The 15179-nt window shown below is 33.6% G+C and overlaps 1 protein-coding gene across 1 annotated transcript; it reads right to left on the reverse strand.

Moving 5' to 3' along the window:
- Window positions 1-8486: 8486 nt before the first annotated feature.
- On the reverse strand, window positions 8487-9920 carry LOC138338680 (zinc finger protein ZAT9-like). The gene has a single exon (XM_069289755.1). The coding sequence runs from the start codon at window positions 9918-9920 to the stop codon at window positions 8487-8489; it is 1434 nt and encodes a 477-aa protein (XP_069145856.1).
- Window positions 9921-15179: the final 5259 nt, after the last annotated feature.

The raw sequence follows: 15179 nt of genomic DNA on the forward strand, positions 1-15179 counted from the left end.
ACTAAGTAATCATTCTCTACTCACGAGGAGTACTCATCTCAAGAGGTACATTGGAATAAAACATTTGAACTCACCAAGTGTAATCACCAATTCTTCATATACTCTCGGTGCTAGACATAACCCCCACAGATTCTAAACACTTTAAACTATACGTTAAGGATTGCTAGTGAACACCACATCTCAACTCACAAAGGGCATTCATCCTCCGATCTATCTTTGAAAGCTCTTAGGATGTAACGAGGTTGCTACTAAATACTTCGTCTCAACTCATGAAGAGTGTCCACCTCAAAACTCCTCTATTTGCTAAATTTAACTTCATACATTCATTTAAATGTGTGTGAGTACTCGTGAGCACATCTTGCATACAAATATCATTTCATTAACATTAGCTTCTATACATGCTTTAGTCCTACATTCATCAATTTACAGACTTTACATGCTTCACAAGTCATATACTTTACCTAGGCATAATTTAAACCAAACATGCGATTCAACTTCTCAAAATACAAGACAAGACTTATCTTCAATATCACTTGATTTCATATACGAGGCCTTCAAAGCCATACTCACAAAACATAGTAAGAAATATCAATTTCATCAAATAAACATCGCCACCACGAATGTGGACTATACCAATCAAGAGCAATTTACAATAAGAACTATGCAATATGAAAAATTCACCATTTAACAAAGCCATTATAAATTATAATCAATTTCTCAAAATTTCATTATAATAAGTCCCTTAGGGCAGTATCTAAACCAATATGGAAACATAAGAAAACCAAAGTTCATATCTTACCCAAACATGCTCATTTAACCCATCTCTTAACCTAAAAGTTTGAAATATGCATATACATGAGTTCTTAGGTTTTTAACATCAAAATAATCAATTCATACAAGAATAAACGCATTTAAACTATTAGAATACTTTTAAAAGAAGACCCAAACTTAAAATCAACGATAGAAGGAATTTGAGTTTGAAAACCCTTTTTGAAATCCTTTGGAAAAGGCTCCTTGAATGGAAGAGGGTTCAAGGATGGATACCATACCTCAAAGGGAAGGAAACCCACTAATTTTGGTAAAGATACATGTACAGACAATCCCTCCTTGCCTTCCTTGAGTCTTAGCTTCAATGGTGACTTTGGGAGAGCTTTCTTTTGAGAGAGAGTTTGAGTATTTGAAGTAAGGGGTCTTGTCTAGGTCTAGGGTTTAAAACAAACTTAATATAACTTAAAAACACTAAAAGTATTGACCTAGGGTTAAAAAAGACTTGGGGTGAATTTACATAAAACACCCCAAGTTGGCAGCAACTTTTCACAGCTTTTCGAAGTGGCCAATCGACGACCCAAGCTACTGGGTGTCGATGATTCCACGGCCCGTGCTGCTGGGCATCGATGGAACAAGGCTGGTTCAAGGGAGGGCTGGACCTTTCACCAAGTATGAACGACGGCCCCAGTCGACAGGGCGTCGATGGGCCCACGCTCAGTAGACTGCTCTGTGTTTTGGGCAGTGTTCTTGGTTGTCTTGTCCGATTCTTGGGCCCTTCATCTAGGGCCCCTTGCGGGTCCTAGGTGGGCGCGTGACCGGATGTTAAACCCCTTAACTAAGTCGTTTAGGTATTAGTAATACCTCACATACATATATTTAGTAATACTTGTACAATACAGAAGCATGTCTCTTTGTATCGAACCAAACCACGGAAGAACACTCCACCAAAGCTTACATACATATATTTAGTAATACTTGTACAACATGTACAACACAAGGGGCATTATAAAAAAAATATATCAACTTCATCGAAGCCCACATACGTATATTTAGTAATACTTGTACAATACAGGGCATGTCTCTGTGTATCGAACCAAACCACGGAAGAACACGGATATTTGCATAATAACAAGGGTGAACGAGTAGATCCCTTTTTTAAAATAATAAGGGTAAAGGATTTTAAAATAACAAGGTTGAAGGAGCAGACAGAGTGCTAGTTTTAATTTAGTTCCTTTCTCGCATACATCTATCACTGCTTCATCAATTGATTTTTCAGCCAGCATTAGCTTCTCCAAGCTACTACTATTTCATTAGTGACAATAGTGATTTTTTGTCACAACACAAACATTTTCTTCAATATGATGCAAAATGGTGAAATGTTCCTTCTATTTACAAAATAATAAAAAATGTTGTTTGAAAAATAGATGATACATTTTATACATATATCATATCAACGGAATGTTCCACTAGTTATAGCAAATAGTTGAAGTAGAGATGCCATGATATTTCACTAATATAGCAAATCTAAGAAATATAAAATGTATAGTGATCGATCACTCAAACTGGACTCTATAAAGTGGTGAATTCATCTATGAAATGGCCATTCATCATTGACCTATATTACATTCAAATTGCTCAATCCATACTAATATTATATCATGCTATTTTGCATTCACATTACTTTCAAATGAATGTGAAACACATTCTTTAGGATTTGTGAGACTGTGAAGTTTGTTGGTGTTCACCTTGTTTTGAACGTGATTCGAAACTCCTATTTCCCAAATTCGTTCTTCTCCCAAAATCCTCGGCGTTAGTTGCAGGCACAATACAAAACATCTAAAATCCTCAATGTTAGCCCCGAGGATCATTCAACACTCCCTCCTCTTTATATGAAGTCGTGGTTGTTAGAGTATACTTTAAGGGAGGTTAGTCTTTGCTGCATTGGTTCTTTTATCTCTCCCTCCTAAGCATAGCTATTTTTATGAGGATTTCTCCACCTCCCTTTTGTTTTAAATTAGGTGATTGCCTTATGTTTTACTGAGTTTATTCAAAAATTTCTCTTTTGTAAATAGACTTGATTTCTTATCACATTTGAAAAGTATTGTTCTTTCATCTAAACAACCTATGGCTGAGCAATCTCAAATGCTCTTATTGGAAGGAGCTTTCCAATTAGCTTTACCTACTCTTCCCGAAGTATTGACTGATAATAAACTACACGTTATAATTAGAATATTCAGAAATCAGAATACATTGTTTTACCCATTCAGAAAGAGAACTCCAAATATTTGTAGGACATATATTGTAGAGACAAAAGGTGAAGATTTATATAAAAGAATTTTACAGGGTGATTAAGACGTGGCAAATCAGATGATGCGATGCTATAAGATGTAGATTCTGGAATCTGGAAGAGTAGTGGAGAAAGTCACATGATGTTGGTGAGCGATTGTCAAGATTTGCTAAAGGCATTTGAGGAAGCTGTTACTCGTGGAGGAAATAGAAGCGGCAATTATTTTATTTTAATCTAATGAGAGATTTCATAAATCCACATATTACAAAGCATAATACTTGTTCATAATGAGGAGAAAGGGACAGTTGTGAACAAATGCTTCATTACTTCAGTAGCCTTTAAACCTTTCAATGATACCTTTATCTCTGGTGAATTTTTTTTGAAATGAAACTTTGTTGCGACTTTTGATCAACGATAGCTAGGTTATAAGTCGCAATCGATTCTATGATTGAATAGCAGAAGTGCTACTTAGTAGTAGAAATTCAGAGAGACAGACAGGGGACTCTTTCATACTTGTAGTTCATGTAAATTAAAAAGTTGCTTACAAATTTGAGACACCATATGGTCAAGATCTGAATAGGAATTATTTGATGGATTTACAACATGTATAATAATTTCTAAGCGGACAGCCTATAGATTTGAATTTCATCAAAGCATGAAGGTCAAGTATTTTCAAATTTTTAGTAGTGTGTCAAAAATAGCAATTAAATGGATCAACGATTAATCAAGTGAAGTCAACATACTTTCAGAATAAGAATCACAAGACAAAAACCTGAAATGTTGTTGTCAAAGAAAAATGACGTAGGAAGAAGACCTATGTGTCTTCCCATAAGAAGCGGCTGCTATCTTCCAGCCATCTTGATCAAGTGATTCCATCGGAACCATCCAAAGAGCCAAAACAGTCCCAGTAGTAGTTGCAAATGTCAAAATAAACAAGAAAGAAACTGATTAGGAAATGGAAAAAAATAAAGCTTTTGATGAGAGAAACTACATGTAACAATCCAACCCCTCGGATTAAGTATTAGCACTCCATTGCTTGATTTAAAACTTCCAGTAGGTTTATACAATGTTTTGGGATATGCTGGGAAGGTCGATTTGGGATTCGAGGGGTTCAGGGTGTGAAATATGATAAAGTTGATTTTTGCAATATCATATAGATTATTCTAGTATATTTTCTAGAATAGTCTAGTGTAGAATCTAGAATTGTTATCTTTAAGTTATATCTAGATATTCTAGAGTAGAAGATAAAGATCACTAAAATTTTCTTTGTAGAAGTATCTAGAAGAATATCTAAAACCATCCATGAACAAGTATAAATATGGGTGGTCTTGTACATTTGTAATAAACCAAAAAGTCTTCTTCTATACCAAAGTTCTTCTATCCAATATACTCTCTCCCTTCTAGCTTCCTCTTCCTTAGTTGAATCTTTCGATCTTAGTTAACGATCTTGGGTTAGCAGAAGGCTTCCCAAATTATACTTTTCTTCTGTTATTCACTACATGGTATCAGAGACATAGTCATAGATTGGCTAGTGGGATTTATTTCAAGATCGGATTGGTGTAGATTCAACTAGTTTGTCTATATGGATTTTAGAGGCAATGTTAATGGATTGGGTATGGAGTTGTTGAATTAGTCAAATTACAAAGTATGAAAAACATGTATGAAATCATATATTGTAGGAGAGGATTTGTGGGATATTGTTAACGGGAATGACACAAGTCTTCCTGCTGACGGACCAAAATATAACAGTGTATACAAGAAGTGGAAGCAAGTTAATGCGAAGGAGGAGTTCATTCTAAAGAGGACAATCTCCTCCAATTTATTTGATCACATTGTAAAGTATAAATAAGCTCACAAGATATGGAGGACCCTCGATCACTTGTTCAACAAAAAGATTGAAGCTCGACTGCAGATATTGGAGAATGAATTGGCCAACACCACTCAACGTAATCTTTCTATTTTCGAGTATTTTTTGAAGATTAAGAACTTATGCTCTGAGATATCTTTGTTGAATCCGAAAGAGGCTATTCCGGAAGCACGAATAAGAAGAATACTAATTCATGAATTAAACGTGAATACATTCCATTTGTGACGTCGATTCAAGGATGGGCTTAACAACCAACCTTGGAGGAATTTGAAAATTTATTATCGTCACAGGAATTACTAGCCAAGCAGTTGGCTAGTATATTTGTCAAAGAAGAAGAAAATGCTCTGGTAGCCAACAAGAGGAACTTTAAAGGAAAAACAAGAAATATGCTACACTCTCGATCCTCAGATGGATCACTCTCACCTAGATAGAAGGAAGTCTTCTAACTATTATGGTAAGAAGCCTCTCAGATGTTATCGTTGTGGAGAAATAGGGCATACAAAAAGATATTATTGAGCCAAAGAGAGCAATATGGCTCAAAAAGTTGTTGAAGAAGAAGAAGACTGGGCTCGAGCAATAGATGCTATGGTTTCCATCAACCTTGAAGAAAACCTGATCGAGGATTCAGAACGTAATACAGTCGATTACATGGAGAAGCAAGACAATGATGTCATCGATATGAAGCAACAAAAACTTGAAGATGTTCATAATGGGGATATGGTAGCTTTTATCAAATAAATCAAGGAAATAGATTCTGAACAAATGTCTGGAGCTATGTATGTTGATGGTGACCTTTATGGAGAAAGTATTGAGGAAGATGTATGGGAAGTTGAAGTCTCTGATTAATCGTCAGCCATATCAAGGTTAGTCATTGGCTTAGATCAAATATTAGAAGTAAATGGAGAAAATGTTAATCAAATAGATGGAGTAGCCAACCTTGAAGGCCAAATTTAAGGCGAAGCGATAGATGATATAACTTTCGAAACTTCTAAACATGATAAACAAGTAATTGAAGAGCTCGAAAGGGAATTTGATGGTGCATCCTACTATGGTGTTGAGGCTTCACAAGAAATAGATGACAATATCATCCTGACTCAGATGAAGGTGCTAATACTAATGAAATCTCTCAATATTATGGAATTGCATTGGAAGAAACATGTTCCAAAATTTTAAGCATCAGAGTTCCAAACTTGTACAACATAGATGTCTCTCCAGATAGTACAAATGTAAGGAAGTTAAGAAAAAGGGGGAGTCTAGGAACTCAGCGACGAGATAATTCACATGGCTCCTTCGATGATAAAAAATATTTATCATTTGAAGAAGGAAAAGGAGTATGGAAGAAAATGTTGAGATTTTCGCTAAGACATGGCTCAATCTTCGTTTGAGTTCTTCCACAACAAGTGTGGGGTAGTTTCCAAAAGTCACTTTAAGGGGGAGTGAAAAATGATAAAATTGATTTTTGGAATATCATAGATTATTCTAGTATAGTTTCTAGAATAGTCTAGTGTTGAATCTAGAATAGTTATCTTCAAAAAATATCTAGATATTATAGGGTAGAAGATAAAGATCACTAGAATTTTCGTTATAGAAGTATCTAGAAGAATTTCTAGAACCATCCATGAACAAGTATAAATATGGGTTGTCTTGTACATTTGTAATCAACCCAAATCAATAGTATTCTTCTATACCAAAGCTCTTCTATCCAAAATACTTTTTCTCCCTTCTATCTTCCTCTTCCTAAGTTGAATCTTCCGATCTTAGTTAACAATCTTGGGCTAGCAGAAGGATTGCTGAATTATACTTTTCTTTTGCTATTCTATACAGGGGGTGTTTCGGCACACTTTGAATAGATTTTGCTAGTGCAGATTTTCTACTGATACAGCATGCATCGTGATCCTAGGTAGTACAGATTTAGCTAGTCCTAGAATCTTGGAACAAATTTAGATAGTATAGATTTAGCTAGGGTAGATTTTGGTCTAGCCTTTTCCGCTCCTGTCAATGAAGGTCTAAGCTTTTGGTCAATCAATCCAATCTGATTTACAAGTTATGGATTAGTCTAGCGCTCCGGTTATAGATATTTCCGATAAACAACAAATAATTCTATTACTTGAAAGGGAATAAAATTTCAACATTCTCTTTTAAGTGGGTTTACGGTGTGAAGTATCATGCTCCTCTTTATAAATTTTCTTGACGAACATCAAGTTGTTTTGAATAATTGCAAGTAAAATATGACTTGGTCTATTTGTTTTTATGTAGGACTCTTTTGATATCTTGTTTAGTGTAGCTTTTGTTGACAGTCTTTACAGTTATGCACTTATTTTGTTCGTAACAACTATGTTGTTCGGATTCTTCAAAAAATATCAAGAGTGTGTGTCGGATTTGCTAAAAATAGTATATTTTTGGAGATTCTATCATGGGTATAACATCGAAATTTAATAAGATAGGTAGAATGAAAAATTATGTTAAAAATACAAGCCATGTGACATAAATTTTGAACGAGGGGAAGTTTTGCAAATTGTGTAAGATTTTTGAGAAATTTAACAAGATAGGTTGAATGAAGAATGTGTCAAATTTATATGACCTATAAAGTTTAATGAAGTCGATATAATTTGTGAACAATGCAAAATTTAAAAGACTTAATACAAGGAACTAAAAAAGGGAAGAAAATCAACTAATTTAAGGAAATTACATGTAATTAACTTTGAAACTTATATCAATAAGAAATAAACTTCTACTATAGGAAAAGTAAACATCCTAAAGATATAATATAGAACCATATAATAAAATTCCAAAATAAAAACATATGAACAATTAAAAATATATATAGATAAAAGATTTTTTTTGTTTTCACTCGATGTTCGGTACCTGCATTAGAATTCGACTAAATCCGAATTCGCATCGAAATGTCCCACATTAGGGGGGTAAAGCGCTCCCTGACAAGCAATTAGTATCGTCAAGCCGTAAAACTTATAGATAATAACAAAAATAGGTAGAATAAGGATCGTACTAAAATCATACGACCTACATAACTTGCAATCAAGTGTACGTAAATGTGGTAAGACTTGTGAATCATTTAACATATAATTAAATTGTGATTATGTAAATATGACAAGACTTTGGAACAGAAAAAATAGTATAGTAGAATGAAAGATTAAATCCAAATCGATATTTTATCAATCCAACAAAATTTCTAACCAATTTAACAATATAACAACCTTAAATTATCCAATTCAAAACATGTTTTTTTTTAAAAAAAAAAATATACAAAGCCAAATAAGTAAAGTCATTGTAATAAATAAGTTTTAACAGACTTAACATGTATATAAGGAACTTAAAAACGAAAGAAAATCAAAACAAAATCAACTACTATGATTAAAGGATATTACATATAACATATATCAATGAGAAATAAACTCCTACTACCTATGGAAAAGTAAACATCCTAATCAAAAGATCCAATAAAACCATATAATAAAATTCCCAAATATAAAACCTAATTTAATCATACTTTTGGATTATTATTATTATTATTATTATTATTATTATTATTATTATTATTATCTATTATAATAATGTATCATCATCTAAATGAGGCAATTCATTAAGATCAAAATCAAGAACTTTACTTGCATTTTGACTTGATGATTCTTCTTGATTATTTGTAAAATGGCTCCTTTGATGACCTCCAATTGCTTGTCCAGTAGGAAAAATCTTGTCACAAAATTTGCACTTATGAACATTATTATTATTAGATCCATATCGATCATTAATAATAATGTTGCCATAATTATTGATTTCTTGATTTCCCAATTGACCATGATCTTGAGTATTATTATTATTCTCTTCATGATTTCTACCCTTAATTTCATCGATCGTGTTCTCAATACTAATCTTGAACTTGTTATGACTCGATCTGTGTCCACCTAGTGCTTGATAAGTCGCAAACATCTTTCCACACACATTACATTTGTATTTGACCTCCACTGATTTCTTGAGAACCAGGCTGGGGACCAAATCCTGGCTCGGTTCCAATTTGACTAGCTCCTTCTCCCTCTTCCTCTTCTTGGTTTCTTCGCGATTCTTTTCTTTAGTATCATCAGCAACAACCCCCTTTTTCTTAGATTTATCCTTCAAATCGCGAAAAGCAACTTCTTTAGGAGCACTACCAACTGAAGTGCTACTACTCATCATGACCTCTGACCTATTATTGTTGTTGTTGTTATTGTTCACGTCTCCATTGACTAAATTTATAAGCTGTTGAACCGCGTCATGTAGCTCCTTATCATCATCCATTATAGTACTACTTACACTTCTCTTTTGAGGGGATCTACCTCGTCTATCCTTCGCACCCCAATCCTTCAAAGGAGGTAGTTCAACCACATTTAAATGAACTCCTCCTCCTCCTCCTCCTCCTCCTCCTCCATCTTCTTCTTCTTCATCTCGAAGACTAGCAAAACGATCCTCAAAACCCTCATTCACATCCTCAAAACTAGCTTCATCAAAACCCTTACTTTTCGATGTTTTTTTACTAGGGGGTTTCATACCTCTCCATTCTCTATCAGGATGACATCTCATATGTCCAAATAAAGATTTCTTAGATGAAAAATTCTTATGACAAATTTCACAACTTACAACCACATCTCCCATCTCTTCTTCTTCTTCGAGAACAACTTCTTCGTCGTCATCAACATAATCATCAATTCTTGATCTTTTTATCAAAGACTTTTTTTTCTTCAAAGGTTCTTCTAATCTTTGATTTGCTTGAACATGTGCACTACTCATATGTCCACCTAAAGCTTTTCCTGAGCTAAACTCTTTTCCACACTCACAACATGTATGATCTTTCTTTTGCTTCATCAACAACATGTTCTTTTCTTCATCTCCGCGACTTTCATCTTTATCTTTCTTGAGCTTAAGATTTATCTTCACCTTAAAATTACTTGAAGATAAACCTTTTTCACAAGATCCATTATTTTCTTGATCATCTTCAGCTTCCATTATTTTGGAGTTGAGAAATCAAGAAAACAAGAGCTAAAATCAAGAAAAGGAGAGAAAAGCAATGAAACCCTAAAAGAAAAAGGGAAGACAAAATGGTTAGTAAAAGAGTAAGGGAGTATAAGAGACATAAATGATATGGTAAGTGAGTAGGATTATAGAATTAAAAAAAATTAAACAAATTAAATTAAATATTTGAGTAATACAAAAAGAAAAAGTAAATTTCATTTATAGAAAATTAACATCCCAAAATTCAAGCTCGGAAAGTTAGCTACTTTGTAAGACGCATAAATGAAAAAGAAGAATATAGAGTATATCCTTTAACACAAAACCTTTTTATTTGGTTTCCTACTAGGTGCTCGGTATCAGTAATAGGACGCTCGACTAATTCAAATTTACGCTAACTAGGTTTCTTTATAGAGATTAAACAGGATTAATCATTCATTATCGAGATTCGTTTTCATATTTAAGGCTCGAACTCGAGAGTAAGTAGCGAAATAAAAATCTCGAGATTTTATTTTTATATATATATATATATATATATATATATATATCTGTGTGTGTGAATAATATTTCTTAATTTTTATACTTCGTAAAATTTTCTATATAAATAATATAATTTTTCGATAAAATATGTACTAGGTAACACAATATATTCTTGTTTGATAACTTATGCATAATTTTAAAAGAAAATTATACTATTAGGTCGGATAAATGACAACTACAAATTAATCACCATGAATAAAACTAAAAAAATTAAAAAAACTACTGATTTAAAATTTAACATTCTTATGTTATAGTAGTGTATATAAGTTAGATATTTAAAGTATAATTCCTAAGAGTCCAAATTATGCAGGATTTGTGCCAACAAGAATATGTATCCTTTCTGTATAATTATCCCACAAAAGGACAAACATCGTAAATTTCTGGAAAATAATAATTTTCCTCATTTAAAATCAATGCATATAACTAAGTGTAGCAGAGAAGATGAAGATTGCAATAAGGAAAGAAAGTAGACAATCAAGTAACCTTACAAACCTAAAGCAAGCAAGAACAAGATTGAGAAAAATAGTATAAAGAAAGAACGAGAAAAGAATTAAACTATGTAGAGAGACCAAATAATGCCAAGTGCTGAAAAGGTTTACCCGGAGAAGGAAGAAGGGGGACAACACATAACACCTTCAAAAATGAATCAGGTGAAACTAGGGCCTAATGTGTGTGATATGAAGTCTTGAAGTCATAAGATGATTTAAAATGATGTTTGAGGAAATTTCGCAAGATTTTGGTGAAGTTAGAAGTCAAACATCAAGGGACGATCAAGACATTCGACGACTAGTCACCTATGTGTCTTATGTGTTTTCATGTTCTTATAAGTAAGTAATGAGTTTATGAGGTCCTTAAATGATTTGTAATAGTTTTTAGAGTCATAATGTTGAGTTTGGTAAGGTTTGGAGGTCAAACGTCCAAGAATGTTTTGGTGACGTTCGAAAGATAGCCTTTAGACGTCTTTGTTATTTTGGATGTGTTTTATCATGTTGCGTGGCTTATTTGATGTTGTACTTGTTTGGAGATATTCCTAATACCTATACGTACGTGTTTAGAGTTTTAACGTCCGTTTTCGACTTCACCTAGGACCCACAAGGGGCCTTAGAAGGAGGACCCCAGCTTGGAGCTCAACATTGCCAGGCAGTGGCAAGCGACTGCCTCGAACGATGGTCAATCGACCAGACAACTTCCTATCAATGGGTGGCATTGATGGATCCATGTAGTCTGAAGGTTGAGGATCTGTAGAAGCAACCAACTAAACCCATCGACGGGGCGTGGTCTCACCCACGGACCGTGGATGTTAGGGCCTCAATGGTGCTGAAAAATCTTCCAGCTTTCTTTTAGGACTTGGGGGGTTTTGGAAAATTCACCCCAAGTCTTATAAAATTGGAGGACGGTTATTTTAGGTGTTTATGATTATTTTAAGAGTATATAAGTCATCAAAATCTCATTTAAACCCTAGCACCTAGATCAAAACTCATTCCCGCCCAAAGTTTCTTCAAAAACCTCCATGAGAGCTCAAAGTGAAGATAGAGCTTGAAGATGGATCTTCAATGGAGTTTCTTCTTCAATTATAATTGGATTCTTCTAAGAAGGTATAGTAGTTCTTCATCTAAGGCTTTCTATCACGTTAGAGCCAATTTTAAAGATGATTTGCAAAGATATCGAAAAGATGAAAAAGTTCAATTTCTACTCTAATTCTTGGGTTCTTGCATAAAACGTTTTGTAACCTTAGTATATGATATTATTGATGTATAATTTATTTTTCCAATGAAATTCTCCATGAACCCTTGAACTTCTCAAATCTCTCAATTTGACTAAAATATGGGTTATGTGATCATGCTTTGATATTATTGAATTCAAGTGTAGATTGTTATGGACTCTTGATTTATGTATAGATTATGATTGTATGGTTTATAGGCTGTTTCAATTTGATCAACTGAGTATTCTATATTCTTCGATCCATTGAATATTAAGCTTATTGAATTGATATTTGACTTAATGCTTATGAATTCTAGTGTAGTTTTCTATGGCCTATTGAATGATATAAGAATTGTATTCAATTGATGTCTAATTGACCTTAGATTGATTAATCTATATTGAATTGACCTAGATTCATTGAGTATTATAGTTTATGTATTGAATTGATTTTCATGACCAAGGGTAAGGGTCTTATGGTATTGAGTTGGATGATTTAGCTTTGGATTGAAGTGGTGAGATTGAATGGGTGGTATGCTGCCCTAAATCTATTAATATTATGCATAGATTTTTTGTTATAATAATGATTGGTATGGTCCACTTATGGTGGCAGTGCTATGTGAATGATATGACCTTGTCATTGTTACTTTATGTATTGTGATGATCATGACCTTGTCAGCACTACTTGAAGTACTAAGATTATTTGTGTAGTTGATTTATGTGAAGTATAAGCATATTAATCTACATGTGATCAATGTGAAAGTATGTGTTCTTCTATTGATATTAGGTGATCATGTTAGACTATGACTATGTCTTTATATGTGTAGTGTTAGAGTTGATACATGATTATTCCTACTTGACTATATGAGTCAATGATGGTTATATTGATAGTGTTATAGTAATGGATAGGATGACATAAAGATGATAACGGTGATTCCTAAGTGCTTCAAAGAATTATATGCTATATGAAAGAAAGTAAAGTATGTTGTGTCTTGTTTTGGTAGACTTGTGTCCCTTACTTGATACATTTATGGAGATATATGAATATGAGATGTCTTGACTAGGTAAGCTTACTGCACCCTTCTAATGTATGAATGAATGGCATGTGAGACCTTAAATGATGTTAAGAAGGTCATGTACGTGGAACCTTAAACCTAGTGATAAGTTTATGAACATTGAAGTCGAAATTAGTAATGCTATCCTTCATGTAATGAATGATGGACTTAAGTTTGATAGGATGGAACGACATCATATTATCCTTAGGAAATTCATTATGAGTTATTTATGTCGCCATTGTAAGGTAGCCCTAGAGGATCTCTTTAGTTGGGTAAATATAATTGGGTTATGAACTTGATATAGAATACCTTTATATGAACCTTTAACGTAAATGAATCTATGAGAACAAAGGCTAGCACTGAGTGAATATGTTACGGGAAGTAGCTCTACTTGAGAAGGAAACTAGAGTACAATATATCTCTACTTGAGAATGAGTCTAGAGTGCATAAAAGCCCTTCATATTCCTTAACTATGTGTCTACATGGGATATGTCCTTTTTCTACCCTTGGAAAGTAAAACACCCTCATCGGAGTAGGTTAGAACTCCGAATTCCATGTTTAGCTATCATGGTCTATGTCGGTAATTGCCTAGTCTCGTCATATGGGAAACCTACTAGCATTAGAGAAGTTCTATGAAGTTTAGGTGGTGGTATGGGACACTATCTAGACATTGCATAATAGACTTTAATAATGCTAGTTAGAGTCCCTAGGTCTTGTCCAAGACCATACTTACTTGAATGTCCTTAGGTGATGAATGAGTCTTAAATGAAGTAAGGAATATAATGACTTAAGTTCAGAAAGTATATTAAATGAATAAGTACTTGTGTTGAGTAGTTAAGGGTTTTCTAGTTGAGGTGTGAAGGGGTTATAGGAATGGTCACTTCGTATTTTACCTAGATAAGTCTTAAGAATGACTTTAGTTAGGGAAGTTGGTTGATTATGTAAACATGATCCAAACTAAGGTAGTCTTAAGGATTACTTAGGTAATCTTGAAGATGCCAATCATGGATGTTATCTTCTTGATTTACTTGAGTAAGTCTTCGATAACTTTTGGAAGGGAGAATGTCATGTTAAATGTATGTTGTTGTATTAAGTGAGATTGATTCTATCTTAGATAGTCTATAGGATCTCTTAAGTGTGTGTGTGAGGGATTGTATGGGCGGTCGCTTCACAACTCACTCAAGCGAGACTTAGAATAACCATAGGTAGGATAATTTCATGTTCATATGTTGGTGCATTGTAAGTGTGTATATCTCATTATAAGTGGTCTTAAGGATCATTCAGGTGTGCCTAGAGAGGGTGTATGGGCGGTCTCTCTTTATCTTACTTAAGTGAGTCTTAGTATAGCTTTTAGTGAGAGGATTGCATGATTAGGAAGTGCTCTATGTGAAGTTGATAGGCTTCACTGTAACAGTTAAGGAGTTTACTGTATTAATGAATTTTCTTACTGTAAAGTTGTTCTAAAAATGTGATAAATTGCTTAAATAATTTCTTATGTGTTTCTAAGATGTTGATTGTTGTTATTATGCTTATAGTATGATGTTTTAATCAAAAATTCATGAAAAGCATGTTATTTATTAAATGTCCCTTTTTCATGGTTTTTGCATGCTTACATACTTAATGCATCTAATGTGCTAACCCCTTTCTTTCCGTTTTTGACTTAAGTCTAGGGAATTGGAAGTCTTAATATGCCATGGAGGATGGTTAAGTTTCTATGTGTTGAAGATAAAGTATTGGTGAGTCCTCATCGATTCGAGGACAATATCCCATGTTCCTTTATGTCTTAGTCTTTATTTTATGGCTTGTATGGGCTTAGTCCAAAGTGTTGTATACTTCAAAGTTTAGATGGTTCAATGAGATGTTGTAAAGGTTTAATGTTTAAAATGAAAGTCTTCCGCTTGCGTAATGATTATGGAAAGATTTCTTCGTGTGTGAAGAAAGTTTTCAATTCTTACTCATTTTA

This window comes from Solanum lycopersicum, chromosome 10 (genome assembly GCF_036512215.1).
Source record: "Solanum lycopersicum chromosome 10, SLM_r2.1".
Lineage (NCBI taxonomy): Eukaryota > Viridiplantae > Streptophyta > Magnoliopsida > Solanales > Solanaceae > Solanum > Solanum lycopersicum.

Bases quoted from the DNA above. Each gene is read 5' to 3' on its own strand.
- LOC138338680 (XM_069289755.1), bottom strand. From the start codon at position 9,920: ATGGAAGCTGAAGATGATCAAGAAAATAATGGATCTTGTGAAAAAGGT.